Source organism: Panthera tigris, chromosome B2, assembly GCF_018350195.1.
Source record: "Panthera tigris isolate Pti1 chromosome B2, P.tigris_Pti1_mat1.1, whole genome shotgun sequence".
Taxonomy (NCBI): domain Eukaryota; kingdom Metazoa; phylum Chordata; class Mammalia; order Carnivora; family Felidae; genus Panthera; species Panthera tigris.
In genome coordinates this window covers 79,987,488-80,012,229 of record NC_056664.1, presented here as the reverse complement: position 1 = coordinate 80,012,229, position 24,742 = coordinate 79,987,488, and the positions used below count along the sequence as shown (strand labels likewise).

The following is a 24,742-nucleotide window of genomic DNA, read 5'->3' as shown; positions in this document are numbered from 1 at the left end:
TTATCTAAACACACTAAAAGAAACATTCTAATCAAAATATAACAGAACTTTACATGGCTTTATTTATACATTACTGGTATTGAAAACAAACTTTATACAAAAAGTTTTATACAGATAAAAAAAATCCTTGGCTAGGCAAAGCCATTTATGTGTGTATGTACACACAACACACCTATACACAAAGTATTATACATCACTGTAATTATACATATTTACATATACACTATTTAAATTATTTTACAATGTACCAAAATGAGAGGCAATTAGAAAAGCAAATAAAAATGGATGAAAATGAACTAAATAATCATTGTTTCAAATGCTACAAAATTATTTTGAAAAATCTAGAAAAGAAAGTCATTTCTTTGAGGTTTCAATGCCATTTCGTTGTTGCTTTTATCTTAATAACAAGTTCTGTTCAAAAATAAATATCTTGACCAATAACAAGTGAGCAAATCAGACTGATGACTGGAACAAGCCAAACATGCTGACTTGAGATTAAAGCGTCAGCAATTACAAATGTAGATTTTTATTACTAATTGAATATGCCATGAAACTGCCCTCTACTTCCCCATTTAAAACATGAGGAATTCCAAGCTTCTGTGAAATATGCAATATCAATTAAGACTCCAAGGAATTCAGCAATTTATCTGTAATGTAAGAAAATGCTGAAGTTATGATTCTATTTTTCTGATGACCATTTTATAAGGTGTTGTTCTTTAAATGAGTTCACTCAGGTAACATCAGTGATAAAGAACTAGCTTTTTACAGACTCAGTTTGGTAACTTTATTGCTATATTCTGATTCTGGCAAGAATCTTATGAGACTATAGCACTTGGATGGAAAAAAAATCAGTTAAGAGAAAGATAGGAATAAAATAACCTACTATTTTTGCTATCATGCAAGCAAAAAAAATTTCAAGTAACAAATCCACTGAAGATTTTAGATTTGTAAAGGAATTTGGAAATTTTAAACTAATATGCATCACTTTCAGATACAAGTTAATTCTTTCATAAATGTATATATTATCTTCACAAGGGAATGGAACTCACATTTTAACATAACATTCAGGTAAAATAAAAACTCAGTTTTATTTCTTAAAGGCAGTAAAAATTTTAAAGCACAGTAAATCTGAAAAATAATCAGGCCATTTTAAAAGGTTCTTAAAGAATAAGCTTTTCTATTTAAATTCTCCATTATTCAATCTTACATTCTGAATTATGTAAATAGGATTTTAACTTCACAGTAAACTGCTAAATATCTTCTGAAGATCTCATTAGCAAACTAGTTGCTTAGAGAAGATATTGAAACAGGTTATCCACAGACAATAAAATTTACACTGGGTCCAGAAGTCGATTTAAACTTCAAAAATATAAGGACCCTTCACACTAAGATCTATGTCCAAATATGGATTCTTTTCAGATTTAATTTAATTTGAACTGAACTGAATTTGAAATTGGGTGTTCTGCATTCAAGTAATTATGATACAAATATACTGAAAACAGTGATAGGTTAAGTACCTTTACAACTTTCTTTATGTAAAGTCCAAAATATCTAAGCAATTGGTTCAGGCCTTAGAGAAAAAGAACCTGCTGATAATTATTGCCTGTACAGGAATGGCTTATATAATTATAAACCTGTAGGAATGGCTTAAATAAACTAAGAAAACATGTCAGTGAACATCATTAATAATTTAACTTGGTAAATCATGTCATCTATTCAGATGACAATGGATTTCATGTTTATGAATGATGTACGTTTTATATTTTAAAATATTTAGTACTCCTAATTAAAATTTGAAAAATACTAAATTTCAAAGACTACAGAGTTCACTGCCTGTGAAATATATGCTATTCAAGAATGTTTTATTTTTCTTCATCTATAAAAAATTTTTTGTTAATCATCAAATGGATTATCCCCTCCGCATCTTAGACTCATCAGCAATCAGAAGGTTGAGAAGAAATAGGATATGTCGGTTATACTCCAAAAAAAACAAAAAAAAGGGTTGAGGAGAGATGCCATGCTGATCTGAACTGCAGCAGGCTTCACTCTAAGCCACGTCTCTATGGATGAAGCAACCTTTGAATCCTGCATGAGCAACCATCCTCCAACCTGTGACTGAAGCAGAAACTAAACTGGATGTCTCTACCCACTACTCATATCTTCAATGACTAACAGGCCATTAACTGCACAGTTACAGTGTCAGATATTTACTTTACTGGTGTCCTGTAGCAGAACCATTAACTACCTGCATTTTGACTTTTCAAAGAGCTTCATTAGCTGCTGGAATCTTTCTGAGACCTGAAAAATTTTAAATGACGGTTAATTACAAACATCTCAATATATATATTTTCTTATCTGTGATGAATATTTTCACAAAACATCTAAAGACAAAGAAAGTTGCCCTCAATAATAAAAACATGAAGTAATGTTTGGAAAAATAAAATATCTTCATACTAAAGGTGATTGCTAGTTTAATTGTTCAATATTAAACATTCTTAAAGAAGTGAACATCATTATAAGACAAATGAGATCAAATAAGTAAATGGTAAGACAATAGGAAAAAATTAGGATTGTTCCCAACTACGTCCACAATCACCAAGATTTTATTTATTTTATTTCCTTAAGTAATCTCTATACCCAAAGTGGAGCTCAAACTCAAGATCCCAAGATCAAGAGTCACATGCTCTACTGACTGAGCCATCCCGGTGCCCCTTACCAAGTTTCTAACAGTCCTATGTAAAGAGCCATACTGTTAAAGAAAATGGTTAATAGGAGGCCCTGGGTGGCTCAGTCAGTTGAATGTCCAACTCTGGATGTCAGCTCAGGTCATGATCTCATGGTTCGGGAGATCAAGCCCCACATCAGCTCTGCGTGGACAGTGTGGAGCCTGCTTGGGATTCTCTCTCTCCCTCTCTCTTTGCCTCTCCCCCCCCCTTGCACGCTCTCTCTCTCAAAATAAAGAAACATTAAAAAATTTTTTTAAAGAAATTGGATAATATCTACGTACTTTAAACATGATAAAGGTTAAATCTAAATATAGTAGAAACACTTGTAAAATTATAGAAATGTAAAAATTGGGTAGTTACCTGATATGGATTTTTATTCAACTTGGCAGCTAAATAAGAAAATGTTTTCAATGATGGCCCTCTTTTTTGACACTCCAATAAAATTTCCCGGTCATCATTTCTGAAGAGAGAAAAATGTTATTTTAGTTTCTGTAGATTAGAGTAGAAAGGTAACAAAAATTCCAATGCCTTAATGTCTACAAATAGGAGGTGACATTTTTCTTAAAAGCCCACAGAAACAAACAAACTGCATACACCAAAATATGAACAATGATTATCTCTGAGAAATAGTATGCATGATTTTAATGTTTGAGTTCACACATATTTCCCAAAAAATTTAAAAAAAAATTTTTTTAACATTTATTCATTTTTGAGAGACAGAGTGTGAGTGGGGAAGAGGCAGAGAGAGACAGAATCTGAAGCAGGCTCCGGGCTCTTAGCTATCAGCACAAAGCCCGACGTGGGGCTGGAACTCACACACTACGAGATTATGACCTGAGCTGAAGTCAGATGCTCAACCAACTGAGCCACCCGGGGGCCCCCCAAAATTTTCTAAAATAAACCAATTTATTCTAATGACAAAATTAAAGGTTTTTTTTTTTTCTTAATCTACCTTTAATGTGTAGAGTACTTTCTTTTTAATATTTATTTTTGAGAGAAAGTGCACACGTTCACACACAGGGGAGGGGCAGAGGGAGAGGGAGAGGGAGACAGAGGATCCGAAGTGGGCTCTGCACTGACAGCAGACAGCCAGATGCAGGGCTTGAACTTGCAAACCAAGAGATCATAACATGAGCTGAAGTCAGATGCTTAACCCACTGAGCCACCCAGGTGCCCCAATGTGTACTTTTAAAATTAGGGCCCAAACAAGATCAAAGTCTTCATAAGCAGAAAAACCAAAAGTAAAATAGAATCCAGGTATTCTCATTCCCAGATTTGTTTTTCTACGTGATCTGAACCAGTGCGTGTTATAATCTCTGAGATACTATTCTGCCATCTATAAATTATCTGGAATGAAGGCATGGAAGACTGTGGTATTAAACAAAACTGGTTACCAGGGGGTTGCTATACAGTTCCCCTAGACCTTTGAGCATGTCCAGGACCAGAGGTTAAGAGCAAAAGCAAAGGGACAGTTTCTAGAGACTTGAGCTAAGCTCAAGGTGACAAGGGAGAAAGAATGTGGGACTCTTGGGGTGCCTGGGTAGCACAGTCGGTTGAGCATCCTACTCTTGATCTGGGCTCTGGTCATGGTCTCATAGTTGTTGAGTTTGATGGGGCTCTGTGCTGATGGAGTAGAACCTGCCTGGGATTCTGTCTCTCCTCTCTGCCCCTCCCCCACTTGTGCTCTCTCTAAATTAATTAATAAAACTTAAAAAAAAAAAAAAAAAAAAGGATGTGGGACTCTCAAATGGGGCAAAGAGCCAAACACCAACTGTTCCCCAAACATGCATGTCCCCACATTCCACTTCCCTCTCTCCCTCTGCCCCCACTCCTGCTTGCACATGCATGTTCTCCCTATCAAAATAAATATATTTTTAAAAATTAAATGCAATTAATTAAATAGAATAAAACAAATTAAACTAAATAAGTAAAATAAACAAAAATGGTCACCAATTTCAACATGATTCAGTTTCCCTCATTATGCACTCTAGTTAAGTCTGGAGAGCATGAACCTCTAGTCCAATGGTTCACAAATGTAGTCACCTTTAAATCTCCATTTCTTAAAAAGTTTACATGAAAGTCAAGAGGACAACCAATTGATGAAACTTTTTCGAAACTCCTAGTTTAGGGGAAAACTCAAATTACAAATGCACTTTTTGCCCGTTTCACCACCTGTCATTCTTCCTTTCTAAAATGTGGTTATATTCTTCCTTTCTAAAATGTGGTTATACCAGTTCCTTACAAAGAAATTTTAACCGAAAAAGTTTAAAAAAATTTTTAAAAGAACAGTGAAAAGTTATGTCCATGGTGCTAATGCACATACCTGGTTAAGAGCCACTGCTCTAAACTGTTCTATACTACAGTTGGACTGCACTCTAGAATGCATCCTCTACCAACTTTGGCCACTTTTGAAGTCAGTCCTCACTTGCCTTATTTTAGGATGGGATAAAACTATGATGACATGACAGAACAGATGCCTGGCCTCTCAAAATTTCCTGGTGACTTAAAAGTCTCAAGATTCTTACCTTGTCCATAAAACTATAATTTCTCCCTTCTTTTTAATAACATTCTTTGCAGAAAGGCTTATAGGAGAAGTGGCAGTTGCTGACAGCTCCTCGATCCCTGGGCTTGACTTCAACGATGAGGGATCTTTAGTCACTGCAGGGGCCTTTTTCTTACTGGCTTTCTTTCGGTGAGCTTCACCATTCTCAGCAGAATCATGGGTAATTTTCTTAGTCTTTTCCCTACTGGTTAAGTCTGTTTCCTTTCTCTGTTTTTTATGAGAATGATTTAGATCAGAAAGTTTTTTTCTCTTTTTAGGAGCATTATCCAAAGTCCCAGGCAACACTGAACTATCAGAATTTGATGCCGACTCTGGTTTTAAGTCATCCTTTTTTACTTCACATGAACTGGGAGGTTCTGAGGTCAAATCGATACAGGCTTCTTCAACAATGCATTCCAAAGGCCCGTTTGCCACTTGCACCTTTCCTTCCTTAGAGTTATCTTCATCCACACATATCACCTGACATTCCAAGCGTTCAACACCTAAAGCAGGATGGTTACTCTCATTTTTACTCTCACTTGAAACCTCTTGTGTCAAATCAATGAAAGCATCTACAGTATCAGGCTGCATATCATCTAGTATTTGAGCATTCTGATCCAAATTGCCTTCAGAGCATCCCAACTGATCAATATTTAAAACTGTTACTTCTATGAATTCCCCCAAGTTTTTGGTCTCAGTGACTGTATCTTTTGTGAGGTCTATATATGTGTCTGGAAGTTGATCCTCAACAGAATGTGAAATTTCTTCCATTGGAGGCAATTCCTCAATGCTTTCAGGTACTTTTGGTTCCCATACTTGATGCAACTTGAAACACTCATCAGCCACTTCATTACCATGACTCACTTTACCTGAAGCATCTTTAAGAAATTCGTATATATCAGGAACCTGTGTTTGTATCATACAGTCCTGTTCTTCAGGAGCTGATTTACTGCTGTCAACATTGTTGTTGGAATTTAATTCCTCCACAGATTTAAAAACTTCATTCTGACATGAAACACATTCTTTCTCCACTGCTTTATCTGCTTCCTTTTCCACTCTTGGCAACGATGCCAATGACTCGTCAGCCACCATATTCTGTTTAAGACTAGGGGAGGTAGATGGTGCAGCACGCCGTATTTTCACAATGAAATGATCATTGGACTTTTCCATTATGACAGCATGCATGGGTAGGTTGGGGTGGTACTGAAAGCCTGGAGTAACAGACCGACTTGTCCATGATGAAGAACAACTTGATTTGCTGCTCGAATTATCAGACTCCAGAGCTAAATGAATATCTTGTTCAGATGCATCCTCTTCTTCAAGTAAGGCATCTTCACTAAAATGGGCACTAATAACTTCTTCAGGAGTTGAACTAGACAAAACTTCAGGCTTTAAGAAACTGAGATGACCATCTGACTTCAGAGGTGATGGTACTGTTAAAGAGACTGCGAGATCTTCAAGAAGTATGGAGGAAATGCAGGGCTTGCTCTTTTCTGAACTACATCCATTATCTTTACTCAAAGCTATATTAGTGGACACTTCAAACATACAACTTTCATCCAACACATCAGGATGAACTGGCAAAGAAAGTCCTGAAGACAAAGATGGACCTTTCTCAGATGACAATAATGACCAATTGTCATCACTAATCATTTTAGGACATGGAGAAACCACCCCTGAAACCAGCTCGTCAGTTGTACAAGTTGGTATAGATTCGCACTTAAGACTCTCCAGCAGCTGTTTTTCTGGAGTCTTTAACTCCCACTCACTTTTTTCATTACAATTAACACTGTTATCCAAAAGATCAGAACCCTGTAACAAACTTTTGAATATTTCACCCATCTGTGCATCGCTCACTAAATTAAAAGTAAGGCTAGATGCTTGCTGTTCAGTAAGAATCTCGAAACTGCGTTCTGGCTTCAAAGCTGCATGCTGGGATGTTTGTGCATCCTCTATAGTGCTGCCTTCCATTTTTCCTGGCTTTGGGATGCTGGGACAGTTTGGTTCCAAGGAGTGTTCTTCAGACTGAGAGTTCTTAATGTTATCAAAGCAAGTGTTAGAACTTTTTTTAATGTCACGCTTTACTGTGTTAATACTGAAATTATCTTGAGGTTTTTCCTCAGATTTTTTACATCCAAGTGCAGACTTATGATTAACAGAATCTTCCGATTTGGGGGATTTCTCTTTCAGCATTTCTTTGCTGGAGTTGTCCACATTCCCCTTCTGACAGTTTGAATATTGTGCTTTCTCCTTATTTATCTTTTCACGTTTTCCTTCATCACTGTCACTGCCACAGTTTATGGAATCACAAAACTTTCCTAAGATTTTCTTAAGCTTTCCAAACAAATAATCCAGCTGTTCTTCTACAAACTTCCACAATTTTTTTTTCATATCTGGTAGCTGCTGTTCAAACAAACGATCCACAATGCCATTCTTTTTAACTTGCTTAAGTTTGGATTCTATAACATCACAGAGATTATTCTGTAAGGTAGTCACTGACTTTGAGATCTTGGATAAGTCAAGGTGTTTAATTAGTGATGTAAAACTCAAAATTGCTGATTCGATAATTCTATGAAATTGTATTAATGAAAATTTTACCTTGAATTTCATATAATTTTTCCTTACATGTTTTCTTAACATTCGTAACATGTGCATAATCTCTCGTACAGAAGAGGGTGCAGCAATAATTGGAACTATTTTTTCCAGGCTGGAGGTACTCATGGTCTTATCTTTCCTCTCTGTTTTTGAAGATCTGCTAGATTCACTTTGTCTATTATTATTCCATCTGCTTTTGGTCTGATGAATTTTTATAGATGTTTTCCTACTGTCTTTACCCAAGTGCATAGTACTTTTCCTACTTCCTGGGTTACTTTTTGCATTCTGGACTTCAGTAGAAGTTCTGGGTTTGGCACTTTTTTCAAAACTTTCTTGTGGTTTAGATTTTTCACTGTCGCTTATAATTTCTCCTTCTTCCAATTCATCTAAAGATGAATTCTTATGGTAGTCTGCATCTGTAAATTTGTCAGATTTGCAAACTGGCTTTTGATTTTCCTTATTGAGATCAGACTTGCTCTTAGAGGTAGATTGAGCCGAATCTGGTGGAAATATATCTGTGGAAGAGAAAAGTGTATTATAGTCACATGACAACTGAGTTCTAGTCATTTGACATTTCCATACTAAATATAACAAAAACTTAAGTACTGAGGCAACTCATTATTTTAATAGCTTTTTTTTTAGTAGAATGTTAATGACTAATATTTAATCATGTCATATGTCTTTTGTCACCATTTTTAATAGCTTTTTTTTTCTTAGTAGTATGTTAATGTTTAATACTTAATCATGTCCTATGTCTTTCCTGGCCTCAGTTGGTACTCAGTGATGGTGTGGTTTGGTCATTTGGATAACCATCAACCAACTGGTCAGGTATCTTTACTTCATGTTAGGATCACCTACTCTATACCATTTGATGATGGCTTTGGAATAAAAAATATATCTGAAAGCAAGCAAAGAGTATTTGAAACAACCTGTCCTACAACTCCCTTGTTTGTAAAAATAAGAGTTATCTAAATTTAGATTAAAGGCTCGATGTACCTCTCTAATTAACAGGGGTCTGAACAATATGTTAACTATGTTATCAAAAAAGAAAAAGCACTAGTTCTTCTTATATATTTTACAGTCTCACAAAAAGTTATAGAACATAATATAAACTATTACCTTTATGACTGTTATTACATAATGAAACTTGAGATGGGCTTTCCAGTCTAAGAACTTTTGCTACAGGTCTCACTGGACTATTCAGAGGACTGATGGCTTCTGGAATAGGCCTCAGGTGATTGAGGTCAATGCTCAAAACTGAATTCTCATCATCATTATATACTGAGTTTGTTTCACCGATTTCCATTCTGTTGTCCACTATCGCAGACTGCTGAAGTGAAGATTCTTGTGTCTCTTTAGGTGAGCAAGGCTCCAAATGACAAGACTTACTTTCATCCAATGGTGTATCTACAAGAGAAGGCTCAAATTTGGGGTTACCATCTTCTGAAAGGGCTACTGGCAAAATTTCAGTTTCTTCAACTGAAGGCTGCAAAATGCTGTCACTGGATTCAGCTACTTTTGTTGCAGAAGGCTCCTTCATCTCCATACCTTCAGAAACACTACAAGAATTTAAATCAACATTTCTTTTAGTATCCAATTCCAAGCCAAAGTTTTGAGAAACATTTGTTTGTAATATGTCCATTACCACAGGAACTGCTTCCCTGGCACCATTAATGGTTTGTTCCATTTCTGTTGATGATGGAAACAAGGATTCTGTTTGTTCCACTTCCACAGGTGCTGAGAAGGGAGTCTCTGTACCACAAATGGGCACATCACAACCCATAGTATTCTCAACAGACTTAACCAACACACTCTCTCCTTCCATTTTCCTTTCTGGATTACTGGTCCTGGCTTCAGATGCAACTGCAAGAGCATCCTTTGGTTCCAATAACTTTGATTTGGTTTCCTCTGCGGTATGTTCACTGACAGAGGAAACACATGTCACTGTTGTCGCCTGAACCAAGCACTCCAAATCACATATGCCACTGGATTTGGGGATATTGGTTATTTTCGGGTGGTTATCCTGAGAAACAGGCTGCTTTTTGGCAGGAGAAAGGGTTAAGTTCAATTTTTCCATAAAACTCAACTTTAAGTCTTTGTTTTTTGTTTCATTTGGACCACTGTCAGCTTTAATTGCAGGCTCTTTATTATCCGCTCCTTCAGAAACCTCATTGTTAGAGACTTCACCTTTATCACTTTTGGGCTCATTCTGTCTCTTTAAATTCGTAGTGGTTTTCTTAGTTTCTTTGCTAGTCTTCTGCAAATGTTCTGTAGGTGTTCTTTTTTCATTTCTTATATGCCTATTTTCTTCTTTGCTTTCTCGTTCTCTTTTCCTCTTATCTTCAGTCCTATGCCGTTCTGCTCTTAAAGGTGTATTTTCCCACTGGTGCACAGCATCAAATTCTTTGGAGTCAGTGTGTTTATGAGTTCTGCTGGATGAAAAAAAGGATGGACATCTTCCTTCTTGAAAACTATGATTACTTACACCCCTATCTCTTTTACAATCTTCCCTTCCTCTTCTCTCTTCTAGATGGTATTTACTTGAATTATGAGATTTTATTTCATTCTTGGAATGAGTAAGTGATGGTCGTTCAGATCTTCTCCAATGATCCTGGTCTTTTACTACGGATTTAGGTTTCTGATCAACTTTTCTTTCTTCTTTGTCTTGAGACTTAAGTTCTTTTCTATTTATAGTTTGTGATCTTTCACTTTGTCTTTCTAGTTTTTTGTCACTTTGAGATTCTACTCGAGTATATGACCTTTCTCTAAAGGTCTCTTTTTCCCAAGAGTTAATGCGTTCATTTTTATAATCCATATCTGTATTACTTTTAAACTTTGAATTTTTACTTTCAGCCTTTGGTTCACCTTTACCATATTTCTCAGGACGTCCTTGTAGCCTTTGACTAGCCTCTGTGTTCCTTGATTCACTATCACCACAACTAGAATTTAAGTCTTTCCGTATTCTATCCGTTCCTCTGCTATATTGGCTATGTCTAATATCTTTTCTCCCTCTTCTATTATCCTCATTTGAGATACTCTCACCAACCTGATAATGGGAACGTGACCAAATGCCATTGTTGCAGTGTTTTTCAGTAAATGGAGACAAATACAAAGTGCTCTTTTTTTCACAATGTGATTTTCCTTCCTTTTCGGGATTTGGCAGTGAAGTGCTATGATGTACATCTTTAGAAACATCACTTTTCACTCTGAGATCAGTCTTTGCACAATCATCCAAATGGGGAGATTTGGATTTAAGATCTTTTGTTTTAACTATATCTGGTGTCCTTAGAGTTTTGTGATTATTTCGAAAATGTGAGAACTCAGACAGTCTGTTGAGAGATAGAAATTCACAACAAAAAACAAAGTTAATTGCTTTTTAATGATCCAGATTTTAATCACATGCAAAACATTTTAAAATTCAGGGGTCCCCACACTGGCAAAACTGTTTTACTTCATATAAAGATGTGAGTGATGCTTACCAGCTTCCAACTAAATGGGCCTGTTTTCAAAACAAGGAACTCCCTTTCATTTGCTTTGTTCAACAAAGACTAGAGGACCTCTCTGTTCTATCAGGCCTTACCAAGGTCTTCCAGACTTCCCTCACCACAGGTGGATAACTGCCAAACTAACCACAGATTCATTTCTTTTAGAACAAATAACATTATTTTCTTGCCCTCACTCACTCTAGTGCAACTGAAACAGAAGGAAAAGTAAAATGTTGCCAGACAACACAATCATAGAGTTCTACGTAGCTCTCTACCCTGGTTTTCTGTTTCACATACAATCCCACAGTAAACCAAAGCATCAATAGCCATCTTAAAGTGCCACATACTATGCAAAAATAAAGAGAAATATAGAGTTGTGATTCTTTCTTAGGGAAATGGCGTGTATTTATTATTTAACCAAAAAGAGTCTAAGTCTTAGGGTTTTATATTAGTGTTTCAGAAAACTGGCAGATTTCCTAACAATAATAGGCAAATAGCTCATTTTAGTTCTCAGTCCATCTTCCTGAACTTCCATAACTTCTCTAAATCTCCATAAATCTAATCCTAATCAGTACTAAATGTACAGAGAACACCAAAATTTAAAAGACTCAGGAGAATAAGGGGAGATTTTAATTAAACAAAAGAGGATATGGGAAATATACAATCTAAAACAATATATAGATCTTATATGGATCTTATAATGGGTTAAGTTATGTTCTCCCCAAAATTCATATGTTCAAGTCCTAACTCCCAGTATCTTACAATGTGACTTTGAGGAGAGGGTCTTTACAGAGGGGAATCAAGTTAAAGAGAGGTCACTAGAGTGAGCCCTAATCCACTATAACTAGTATCCCTATAAAAAAGGGAAATTTGGGGGTGCCTCAGTGGCCCAGTCAAACATCTAGCTCTTTATATCAGCTCAGATCATGATCTCACGGTTCGTGGGATCGAGCCCCACAACGGGCTCTGCACTGACAGCACAGAGCCTGCTTAGGATTTTCTCTCTCCCTCTCTTTCTGCCCCTCCCCAGCATGTGCACGCTAGATAGATAAAATACTATCAAAAGTTTTAGGGGGAGCCTGGCTCGCTCAGTTGGAAGAGAATGTGACTCTTGATCTTGGGGTCATGAGTTTGAGCCCCACATTGGGTGTACAGATTAGTTAAATAAATAAACTTTAAAAAAAAAAAAAAGCTTTATTTAAAACAAACCTTTACCTTACACACTTTCCAGAATTTATACTCTTAAATTTTCACCTTACATTATGTATATGTTTTCTATTAAACGTGAGGTTTCAGCCAAATGATAAACACCAGTAGAATACCAGATACAGGTCACAATTAAAAAGTGAAAATAACTGGCAGAATGTTTATTAGATAAGGTATAACCACATGAATTAATCTAATGACATAAGTCTCATCATTTATTCACCCAGTTTCTCTCTCCACCCTGTTAAAACATCACAACTATCCCCTAAAAGATTTAAATATGTATAAAATTTCCCCAACATTTCAGGAAGCAATCATACTAGCTGCACTGGTGCGATTTAGTTTAGTAAACACACAGCCATCTTCATTTCCAAAAGACCTGAAGTGCTTTACAGTATCACACAGTCTACATATAAAATTACCTTCATTCACCTGTCAATCATTTATTGACCATCTGCCATGCGCCAAACTCTGAGCTAAGTGCTTGATAAAATGGTGAAGATACACAGACATGGTCACTGCTCCCATGAAGCTTACAGTTTAGTGAAAAGATAGATACTAAAAGATAATTCTAACCCACAGAGCTCTTAACAGAGATAACAGGGAGATTAGAAAGAGAAAGATACTAAAGAAGTAACCCCATTAATGACTTTAAAAATTCTAAGTGTAAGAGGAATAACAGACTAATACCCCTGTGAAAAAGACCTGAGGATAGGTTGGTTTTTAGCAAGTGGAGGATGGGAAACAGGTGGCAAAGGCAGAGCTCATGGTACATCCAAGGAACCAAAAGAATGCAGAAATTCCAGAGCTATGATGCCTAGGGCAAAGGTAAACACTAAAGGCAAGGCCTGAAAAGTAGTTTAGAACCATACTGGGAACAGTCTTGTGGGCCACGTTCAGATTTATGATCTTTTATCCTAAGAACAATGAGAATCCATTGATGTATTTTAATTAAGAAAAAGGGTAGGATGGAGTAATTCTATGATAGTGAGATGTTCAGTGTGGTTTAAAAAGTGTCCTGTGTGGGGCTTTTATACTGAGAAGAGATGAACCAGAGGTGGAAAAGAGCAAGAATGGATGCAGAAATACCAGCACAAAGGCTACTGCCAGATGAGAGTTGATAGGTAACAATGATGGTAAAATCGGAGAGAAATGAATAATTTGAGAGATTATAAAGACATAAAAATCAGCAGAACATGGTAATGAATTAGGTCTGAGGGACGATTAGAGAGGTAAGGGTCAATGACAGCTTCTAGGCACAGTGACTATGTGTCCCAGTTTGCCAAGTAATCTCAGTGCAATTATTAATAGCATGCCCTTCTACTCTCAAAAGGGTCCTGGTGTGGGCAATAAATTAAATGGCCAGTCTACCCCTAGGTCTCTGGTTTACACCAGCTGAATAAATGATGGAGAACCCACTGAGTAAGAAACAACTGAAGAGGTTTGATCATAAATTCCATTTTGAATGAGGTAATTTTGAAAATTCTGTATAGATGTGAAGTAGTTATTTCTATATAAATGGAACTGATGTAGTAGGAGTGAGATTACTTCAAATGAATATACTGACAGAGAAAGGAAAAGACATAGGTCTGAGTTTTAAGAATTCCAACCTAGTCAAGTACAGAAGAATAAACCTCAAGTTAGGAAGAAAATTAAGAACCATGAAAGCCAAATCAAGAGACTATTTTCAAGAAAAGGTCAATTATGTCATATAATGTGTGAGGGTGGTTAAAATGAGAAATCAAAACTATTTGATAGACTTAGAGGCAGTCACCGTTGAGCAAAATGACAGCTATTTGGGTGTACCAATGGAGGCAGAAGTCAGAGTGAAAGGGGGTCAAGAGTGAGTAGAAACATAAAATGAAGACAGCAAGTTTAGATAACTGCTTTGGAGGTTTGACTATGCAAGGGAAGGAAACATGAAATTCTCTGGAAAATACTGCCTCCAACCAAAATTTTAAAAAGAGAGAGAATATTAGTCATAGTAAAACCTTAAAGACTTAATAAAATGCATGATTTTCATCTTTCCACTCAAAAGTTTAAAATATTCCACATATCAACAGCCATGAAATTCATAAACAGATCCATACCCCTCAATTATACCTTTGGTGAAGATTATTTATTTCTTCATCCTTGCGATTTATTTCCACTCTAGCAGTTTTGATAAGTGCTGAAATATTCTTCTTAAGAGACTGGTTTTCATTTTTTAAGCTGAAATTCTAAACATCATAAAATATATTTAAAGTATATATATAAATAAAGTATAGGTCTACAGGATTATTAAACTTTTACTTATATAATACAGCTAATGTTTACTGAAAGCTCTAACTGCAAGCCAGGCATCACGTTTTTTATCTTGTGTGATTCCAAAAAAAGTCCTACGAGAAAGAAGTACTATTATGTTCATTATACAGCTGAGATTCAAAGATAACAGACACCAAACAAAGGCCATTTCAAGTGAAACTACTTAAAACATGGATCAAGGGGCACCTGGGTGGCTGTCAGTTAAGCACCCAAGTCTTGATATTGGCTCAGGTTGTGATCTCGTAGTCATGAAATAAGACACTGCACTGAGCATGGAACCTGCTTGGGATTCTCTCTCCCCCTCTCTCTGCCCCTCCCATACACACCTGCGTGCACATGCTCTCTCTCTCAAAATAAATAAACATTAAAAAAAAAAAAAAAGCCAGGTTCAAAATGAAAAGACAATAACAAGAAAAAAGTTCTGCCTGGGTTATTACCTTGAAAACTGAAGATAAAAATGAGAAGGCTTTATTATACTTAACAACTCACGTTTAACTTACAACAATGTACTAATTCTCAAATGAACAAAGAATGAATTTAGGATTGGCTAGTTATTTGGGGGGAAAGGGAAACGAAGAGAAACAACTTTACCAAAATAAATAAATAAATAAATAAAAATCAAAACAAGACATGACATTCCTGTATTCTGCAGCACGCTCACCAAAAAAGTCACTCTTGCGAAAGTATGAAGGTATCACCACCTTCCCCCAACAGCCATTCTAAATCTTTGCTCCTCAAACCATTCCCTTTTAAAACACCCGGTATCGGGGCTCCTGGGTGGCTCAGTCACTTAAAGTGTCCAACTCTTGATTTCGGCTCATGCCATGATCTCACAGTTCACGGGTTCAAACCCCATATTGGGCTCCACGCTGATAGAACAGGGCCTGCTTAGAATTCTCCCTCTCTCTCCCTCCCTCTCTCTCTGCCCCTCCCAACTTGTGTTCTCTCTCTCAAAATAAATTTAAAAAAAAAACAAAAAACAAAAAAAATACCTGGTATCATCTCCATTAATGTTCTATTATTTGTTAACTAGTGTAACAGATTTTTATGCCGGTGCCATTTAACAAATCAGTTTTCCAATATCATTTTCAGTGACACAGAAAATAATGCATGTTTCTGCATACTTGCTATATCATTTAACACTAAAAAGAAGAATTTCCTTATAAACCGCCAACACTTAAGCATTTTAATTTCTAACAAAAAAAAATTATTACATTTTGATTTTAAAATAACACAAAAGGCCCTAGGGCCTCAATAAAACTTCCCTTCAATGACTGGAGCAGTAAAAGAAAACAGAGAGGCAAAAATACTCATAATAATCCTACCTGTGTCTGTATTTCCTTAAACTTTTTCATCAGCTCTTTCATTTGCAGCTGACATTTACCATATTCTACTTGCAACTGTAAGATATAAAAAGATTAAGCATCATCCTAAATTATTTTCTTAGCTTATATGACACTTCGGAATATTTTAAAATTTAGAAAATCAACCCCCTACAAAGGATAGACAAGGTCTATTTCTACTAACAGATATTTAGTAAAACTACTAGTTTTTAACATTGTCTCAACCAAAACACATCTTGTTAAGTTTCACATTCAATCTCCAGACCTTAAAATTCAAATAAGGTAGAAAGAAATTCATCTGAATTAAGTCTTGGGACATTTTATAACTTAGTACAAATCATGAAAAGATAAAATGTTTTATCATACTGACTGCCTGTTGAGGTTTTATATATTCACTTAAATTTAATCAAGCAAAATTATAACTAAATTTAGACAAGCATTCAGAAAAGATTTTAAAAAGCAGATCTGAAGACAGAAACTTAAATATTCTTTTAGACTAAGAGCTATTTCTTCAACACAGAATGTTTAATAATAAGCTGATGTCTGCACTTCAGAAGTTACAAAAGGTTAAAATAACTCTGTCCTTAATTCTGGCAACCCATACATCATTATATGTTGCCTCCTTTGCAGTTCCTTCTTCAGTCAGGATTTCTTCATATAAATCCAAACAATTTCTGGATGGTACACACGATTTGGAAGCACTGTCTAAAACAAACATACAAAAAGCCCTTAAATTAAAACATGTACTTTGAGATTCAATGCAATCCCTATCAGAATTCCAATGTCATTTTTCACAGAAATAGAAATAACAATCCTAAAATTCGTATGAAATGACAAGACTGCAAATAAAAAAGCTGTCTTGAAAAAGAAGACCAAAGCTGTAGGCATCACATTTCCTGATCTCTAATCATAATACAAAGCTATAGTAATCAAAACTGTATGCTATTGGCATAAAAACAGATATACAGATCAATGGAGCAGAATACAGAACCCAGAAATAAATACAGTAAATTTATGTATGACAGACAAGTGAAGAATATACAATGGGGAATAGATAAGCTCTTTCCATAAATGGTATTGAGAAAACTGGACCCCTATCTTACTCCATGCACAAAAATCAACTCCAAATGGTTTTTTTTTTTTAATTTTTTAAAATTTACATCCAAATTAGTTAGGATATATCATCAACAATGATTTCAGGAGTAGATTCCTTAGTGCCCCTTACCCATTTAGCCCATCCCCCCTCCACAACCCCTCCAGTAACCCTCAGTTTGTTCTCCATATTTATGAGTCTCTTCTGTTTTGTCCCCCTCCCTGTTTTTATATTTTTTGTTTCCCTTCCCTTAGGTTCATCTGTTTTTGTTTCTTAAAGTCCTCATATGAATGAAGTCATATGATTTATGTCTTTCTCTGACTAATTTCACTTAGCATAATACCCTCCAGTTCCACCCACGTAGTTGCAAATTCTTTTTGATTGCCAAGTAATACTCCATTGTACATATATATACCACATCTTCTTTATCCATTCATCCATCAGTGGACACTTGGGCTCTTTCCATACTTTGGCTATTGTTGATAGTGCTGCTATAAACATGAGGGTGCATGTGTCCCACTGAAACAGCACACCTGTACCCCGTGGATAAATGCCTAGTAGTGCAATTGCTGGCCCGTAAGGTAGTTCTATTTTTAGTTTTTTTGTGGAACCTCCATACTGTCTTCAGAGTGGCTACACCAGCTTGCATTCCAAATGGGATTTAAATGTGAGACCCAAAAAGTCTTAGAGAAAAAAAAAAGGAAGGGGGTAAGCTCCTAGACATCAGTCTTGGCAAAGATTTTCTGGATTTCACACCAAAAACAAGGGAAACAATAGCAAAAATAACAAGTAGGACTACATCAAATTACAAAGCTGCAGCATAGGAAAGAAAACCATCAACAAAGTGAAAGGCAACCCACAGAATGGGAGAAAATATTTGCAAATTAAGTATCTGACATAGGGTTAATATCCAGAATATATAAAGAACTCATACCACTCAACAGCCAAAGGAAAAAAAAAAAAATCTGACAGAAAAATGGGCAGAGAAACTGAATAGACATTTTCCCAAAGACATACAAATGGCCAACAGGAACATGGAAAAGTGCTCAACCTGACTAACTGTTAGGGAAATGCAAATCAAAATCACAATGAGATAACACCTTACACCTGCTAGAATGGCTATCACCAAAAAGAGGAGATAAAAGCTATAGAATAGGGAATATAATCAATAATATTGTAATAACTTTGTATGGTGACAAATAGTAACTACACTTACCATGATGAGCACTGCATTAGGTACAGAATTGTCAAATCACTATTTTGTACACTTGAAACTAATATAACACTGTATGTCAACTATACTTCAATAAAATAAATGAGTAAGTAAAAAATAAAAAGCACCAAACACTTGCCACACTTAGTAAGTAAATGTTCAGTAAAGACTGCTGTTATCAGAGACCTCCCCGATTAAAAAAAAACAAAAAACAAAAAACAACCATGAGATAACAAGTGTTGGCAAGGATGTGGAGAAAATAGAATACTTGTGCAAGATTAGTGGGAATGTAAACCAGTGCAGCTACAATGGAAAACACTATGGAGGTTCCTCAAAAACTTAAAAATAGAAATATGATTCAGTAATCCCACCTCTGGGTATTAATCCAAAGGATATAAAAGAGGATCTTAGGGCACCTGGGTGGCTCAATTGGTAAAGCGCCTAACTTCGGCTCAAGTGGAAGTGGTTCATGGGTTTAAGCCCTGCATCAGGCTCTCTGCAGTGTACAGAAAGCTATCTGTAATCAAATGCTCTACCACTAGACTATTACTATGGTGATCATTTCACATTATATACAAATACTGAATAATTATGTCGTATGCCTGAAACTAATATGTAATAGAGTCATAAATATGATCTCACAGTTCATGGGTTTGAGCCCCGTATAGGGTTTTTGCTGTCAGTGCAGAGCCCACTTCAGATCCTCTGTCCCCCCCTCTCTCTGCCCCTTCCCCACTCAATTTCTCTCTTTTCCTCTCTTTCTCTCTCTCAAAATAAATAAATAAAAACTTAAAAAAAAACCCCAGGATCTCAAAGAGATATCTGCACACCCATGTTCACTGCAGCATTATTCATAATAGCCAACATATGGAAACAACCTAAGTGTTCATTAACAGATGGTTAAAAGAGATGTGGCATATGTATACAATGGGATATTATTCAACCATGAGAAAGAAGGACCTCCTGCCATTTGCACTAACATGGACAGACCTTGCAGGCATTATGCTAATTGAAATAAGTCAGAAAGAGAAAGACAAATAGCACATGACATCAACTTGTATGTGAAATATAAAAATGCCAAATACATAGAAACAGACTAGAACAGTGGTTACCAGGGGCTGGGGTGACAGAAGAGATATTGATCAAAGAGTATGAACTTCCAGGGGCCCTTGGGTGGCTCAGTTGGTTAAGCACTCTTGATTTCAGCTCAGGTCATGATCTCATGGTTTGTGAGTTCTAGCCCCACATCAGGCTCAGTATTGACAGGGAAGAGCCTACTTGGGATTCTCTCTCCCTCTCTCTCTGCCCCTCCCCTGCTCATGCTCGCTTGTGCTCTCTCTCTAAATAAATAAATAAATAAACTTTAAAAAACCAGAATATAAACTTCTAGCTATAAGATAAATAAGGTTTAGGGATCTAAAACACAGCAGAGTGATGATAGTTAATCATACTGTGTGTATTACATACTTAAAAGTTGCTAAGAGAATAGATCTTAAATGTTCTCACCACAAGAGAGATGGTAATTATGTCACGTAATTGATGCAGGCTAATTATATCACATAATTGATGCAGGTAATTATGTCACATAATTTAACTAAGGCTAAAGTGGTAATCATTTTGCAACGTATAAGTGTATCAAATCAATACTTAAACTTACACAATGTTACGTGTTAACTATATCTCAATAAAGGTGGGGAAAATAGAAAATATGTGTCAAGCTTTTTGATGTTGTGTCTCCTGCAAATCAAAGGGCTATATATTTCTGCATCTCCTGCATTTCATCCAAATCTATACTGATTGGTTGGAAAGCCAATTTACCTAAAATACTTATGACAACAAATCAGATGTGAGGACCATATTTGTTCAAAGCTTTGAGAGATTTGATTATGGAAAGGTTTCTAATTTGGATAGGTCATTAGACTCTCTCCATACCAGTCTTACTGATACATTTGTTTGTTTGTTTGTTTAATGTTTATTTTTGAGAGAGCGAGACAGAGACAGAGAGAGAGAGAGAGAGAGCCAGCAAGCGAGCAAGCACAAATGGGGGAAGGGCAGAGAGAGAGAGGGAGATCAGAATCTGAAACAGGCTCCAGGCTCTGAGCTGTCAGCATAGAGGCCTGACAGGGCCTCGAACTCACAATGCAGGGCTCGAACTCACAAACCACGAGATCATGACCTGAACCAAAGCTGGATGTCCAACAAACTGAGTTACCCAGGCACCTCTTACTGATACATTTGAAAACATTTATAGTAACTACCCTTTTCAAAAGTTCTAATATGTAAGCCATGACAGTATGAGTAGTAATATATGTATAGACACCACCAGCAGCTGCATTTCAATGTACAAAATATACTTGCTCTAGGTCCAATTAAATCTAAGACCTAGATGAATAGCAAAACTGAGTGCTAATTTGTTTTAGTGATCAAACTTTGGTCAAAAAAATAATTACCTAAGTATAACCATTTCAAAGAATGGGCAAATTGTTCAGGAACTATGTATTACTCCCAAGAATTGGCAATAACAAAATAAATACTTCCAATACACTGACCAAAGAAAATGAAACTTTTATTTTAGAATTTACATACCAGAAACAGCACTGTCCAACCCAGCATATATGTCCAAAGAACCTTCATCATTATTTTTAAGAGGAGAAGCTGCAGGAAAATCAAAGATAATTAAAACTGACTTCATGCAGTTAGTGAAGTTTTTCTAATCCAAGACAGAGACTTTATTAGTCTTATACCAAAAAACACAATTGTTTACAATTTTTAAACATCCTTATAAATAGAAAGATCTCAATACACAGATTTATGACTCTATTACATAAGATTTAGACTTAAAAACTCACTTTCAAAAACAAACTTGTGAGAAGGTTCCAATTCCAATAATAGCAGAGTGGTTCTATCAGACCAATCCTCCTGCTGATAACAACTATAAACTCTAAGCAAATTATTAAAAGCTATCTGTAGTCAAATGCTCTGCCACTAGACTATCATTGTGGTGATCATTTCACATTATATACAAATACTGAATCATTATGTTGTATTCCTGAAACTAATAGGATGTTATAAGTATAATTATACCTCAATTAAATAAGAAAAAAAAGGCAATCTGAAAATCTAAAAACAATCCAAAGAGGGCAAAAACTGAATGGGAGACAACACCTGAAAGGAGAAAACAGTCTTGTATGCATTCCCTATCCCCCTTTATTAAAATTTTTTGTAGAAGGATAAGCCCTAGTTGGAGCCACAATGAGCAGTGAAAGCTTAGATGGAAACCTCTGGTCCCAACAGTTTGAATAATGAAAGAAAAAAATTGGGGAATGATAACAGCAACTAGAAACTAAGAAAGAAAATCCAGAAAGAGTATTCCCCAATTTGTGCCCAAATCTCCAAGTGACCTCCAAACTACATAAGTAAAGGTGAGAACTCCAAAATGTCCAGTTAAAGCTAAAATATCTGAACAGAGTTTTTAGCTGCTATCCACTACAGGTAAGACAGAAGTTTAAGTTCAGCCAAGTTAAATACTTGCTAAAAGTAAAAACAATATAGCATAATCCAGTGTCTCTAGAACATAACAGAATTGAGCATCCAGAATGCAATCCAAAAATTACTACATAGGAAATCTTGGCAGAGAAACAGAAACCATTAAAACAAAGAATGAGGGATGCCTGGCAGGCTCAGTTGGTGGAGTGCAACTCTTGATTTTGGGGTCATGAGTTTGGGCCCCACAATGGATGTAAAGATTACTAAATTAAATAAATAAAAAATAACTAAAACAAACAAGCAAAGAATGAAAATCCTAAAACTGAAAAGTGCAATATCTAATGCAAAAAAAAAAAGAAAAAAAATTTTCACTGAAGGTGCTTAACAGTAGAGCCAGTGAACTTGAAGGTAAATCAATAAAAATTACCCAATCTGAAGAATAGAGAGAAAAAGATTTAAAACAAATAAACAACAACAAATGTCTTAGTAACCTTAGCAATATCAAAAGTTCTCACATACTGTATATCTGCAGTCCAAGAGGAAAAGAGAGAATGGGGAGGAAAATGATACTGAAAAGCCATTAGAGGATACTAGGACTAGAAACAATAAATAACAGAGTAAATATAAATAACAAATTTTTCTTAATTTCTTTTAATTCCTCTTAAGTTTTTAAAGATACGTAGAATGATATAAAGTAAAAATTGAAGCTCTGTATCATGAGGTTTATGACATCTTTAACATAAAAGGATGGATGAAGGTTAAATAAAACTATACATACAAGATTCTACATCTTAGGTGAAAAAGTACAATACTAGGAAGTAGACTACAAAATGTTAAAGAGGTATACTCCAATCCCTTAAGCAGCCACTAAAAAATAATGCAAAGAGGTGTTGTAGCCCAAAAAGCTAATATATAAATTAGAATGAAATTCTAAAATATACTCAACATTTGAAAGGAGGTAAGAAAATCAGAAGGAAAAAAAAAGATGAGAAAAACAAAGTATTAAAATGATAGATTAAAATCCAATCATAATAATAAAGAAAATGTTGGGGTTACCTGGTAAAACAGGAACAAAAATAGCAGATTAAATAAAAGTATTATATCAATGTTAAATTTACTGAAATTTTGATAATTGTGCTGTTCTTATATTAAAAAACCCAAGTTTTTCTTATGAAATACACACTTAAGTATTTGGGAGTAAAGGACCATAATGTATTCAACTTACTCAAGAGTAACAAATACCTATTTTATATTTCTTTGGATAGAAAAATAAATATCATTACCACTCATATTGACAAAGTTGTTAATTTCATTATATTTGAGAGCCTTAAAAGCCCTGTAATAATAAGAAAGCTCACATTTACTAAACATTTCCTATTTGCCAGGCACCTTACTATGTTAATTCATTTATGTGTGGGAAGAAAGAGTTGCTGACAGTGTTTTCAATGAGAATAAATGATTTTGCAATTAAATACACTTAGAAAGACAGTTCAGAAAGACAGGTCTTACCAGAAAAGACATCAAATAAACTTGTTCCATCACCATTGTCATCATCTGCTGCCATGATCCTATTTCCTTTTGACAGTCGCCATCTAAAGCATGAAATATAAAGATTTTTCCATTGTTAAAATCAACCTCACAATTCAGAGAATAAACCTAGCTTTCAGTTAAAAAGCAATTTTTAGGGGCACCTGGGTGGCTCAGTCGGTTAAGTGTTCTACTTTGGCCCAGGCCGTGACCTTGCAGTTCACGAGTTCAAGCCCTGCATCAGGCTCGGTGCTGACAACTCGGAGCCTGGATCCTGCTTCAGATTCTGTGTCTCCCTCTCTCTCTGCCCCTGCCTTGCTTGCACTGTGTCTCCCTCTCTTTCTCTCTCAAAAAAAAAACATTTAAAAAAATCGTTTTTAGGGGCGCCTGGGTGGCTCAGTCGGTTAAGCGGCCGACTTCAGCTCAGGTCACGATCTCGCGGTCCGTGAGTTCGAGCCCCGCGTCGGGCTCTGGGCTGATGGCTCAGAGCCTGGAGCCTGCTTCTGATTCTGTGTCTCCCTCTCTCTGACCCTCCCCCGTTCATGCTCTGTCTCTCTCTGTCTCAAAAATAAATAAAATGTTAAAAAAAAAAATTTTTTAAATCGTTTTTAAAAACAGCAATTTTTAAATTTGGACACAATGAATAAGTTCACTCTCTACCATCACTTCAAAAAAAGTGCCTACTGTTTTCCAAAAGCTTAAGCTTACTTATTATGGCTAAACCATGTCACAAAGTAAATGATACTAATTTTATAAAATAGACCAAAATACAAATTAATTTTTATACAAAAATAAGCCAATATCATACTAAATAAGTACAACTACATGATGAGTTCTGTGAGTCCTCTTAGCAAATCATCAAACCTGGGAGCAGTCTGGGGAACTCCAGACATACGTGTTTTCACCAATAAGAGTGTAAGACAGGTAAATAGTAAAGAATTTGATACCATACTAGGGTTTGTAAAGATGTGACAAAAGACATACTCTCATACATCACCCAAGTATGTACTTGCACAAACTCCATGGAGGCAATTTGACAATAGCTATCAAGTTTTTATATGCACATAATCTTTGACCCAACAAATCATATCTAGTAATTCATTCTGAGAGATATACAAGCACATGGTTACAAAATATATATACAGGAAAATTCAATGTAGTGCTATTTGTAGCAAGAAAAAAGCAACAGAAGTATCCAAAACAGCTAAAAAGAGAAAGAAAG

General features: G+C 35.7%; 1 protein-coding gene across 5 annotated transcripts in view; it reads right to left on the bottom strand.

Annotated features, from left to right (window-relative positions):
- CASP8AP2 (caspase 8 associated protein 2) overlaps window positions 1-24,742 on the bottom strand; it is a 51,465-nt gene that overhangs the window by 25,816 nt on the left and 907 nt on the right. For 2 of the 5 annotated variants that reach the window (XR_006217742.1, XR_006217743.1), the window contains exons 2-10: window positions 23,503-23,585; window positions 21,094-21,162; window positions 16,806-16,906; window positions 16,184-16,258; window positions 14,658-14,773; window positions 8,983-11,192; window positions 5,252-8,378; window positions 3,087-3,186; window positions 2,212-2,298 (exon numbers count right to left, since the gene is read on the bottom strand). Coding sequence is in view for 3 of the 5 variants with exons in the window: in XM_015535212.2 (XP_015390698.2) it covers window positions 2,242-2,298; window positions 3,087-3,186; window positions 5,252-8,378; window positions 8,983-11,192; window positions 14,658-14,773; window positions 16,184-16,258; window positions 16,806-16,906; window positions 21,094-21,162; window positions 23,503-23,557 (5,910 nt within the window). In the remaining 2 variants the exon portion in view is untranslated. Of the gene's footprint in view, window positions 1-39; window positions 2,299-3,086; window positions 3,187-5,251; window positions 8,379-8,982; window positions 11,193-14,657; window positions 14,774-16,183; window positions 16,259-16,805; window positions 16,907-21,093; window positions 21,163-23,502; window positions 23,586-24,742 lie in introns of those variants that run through there. The other 3 variants (XM_015535212.2, XM_042986809.1, XM_015535211.2) reach the window with 3 other exon arrangements.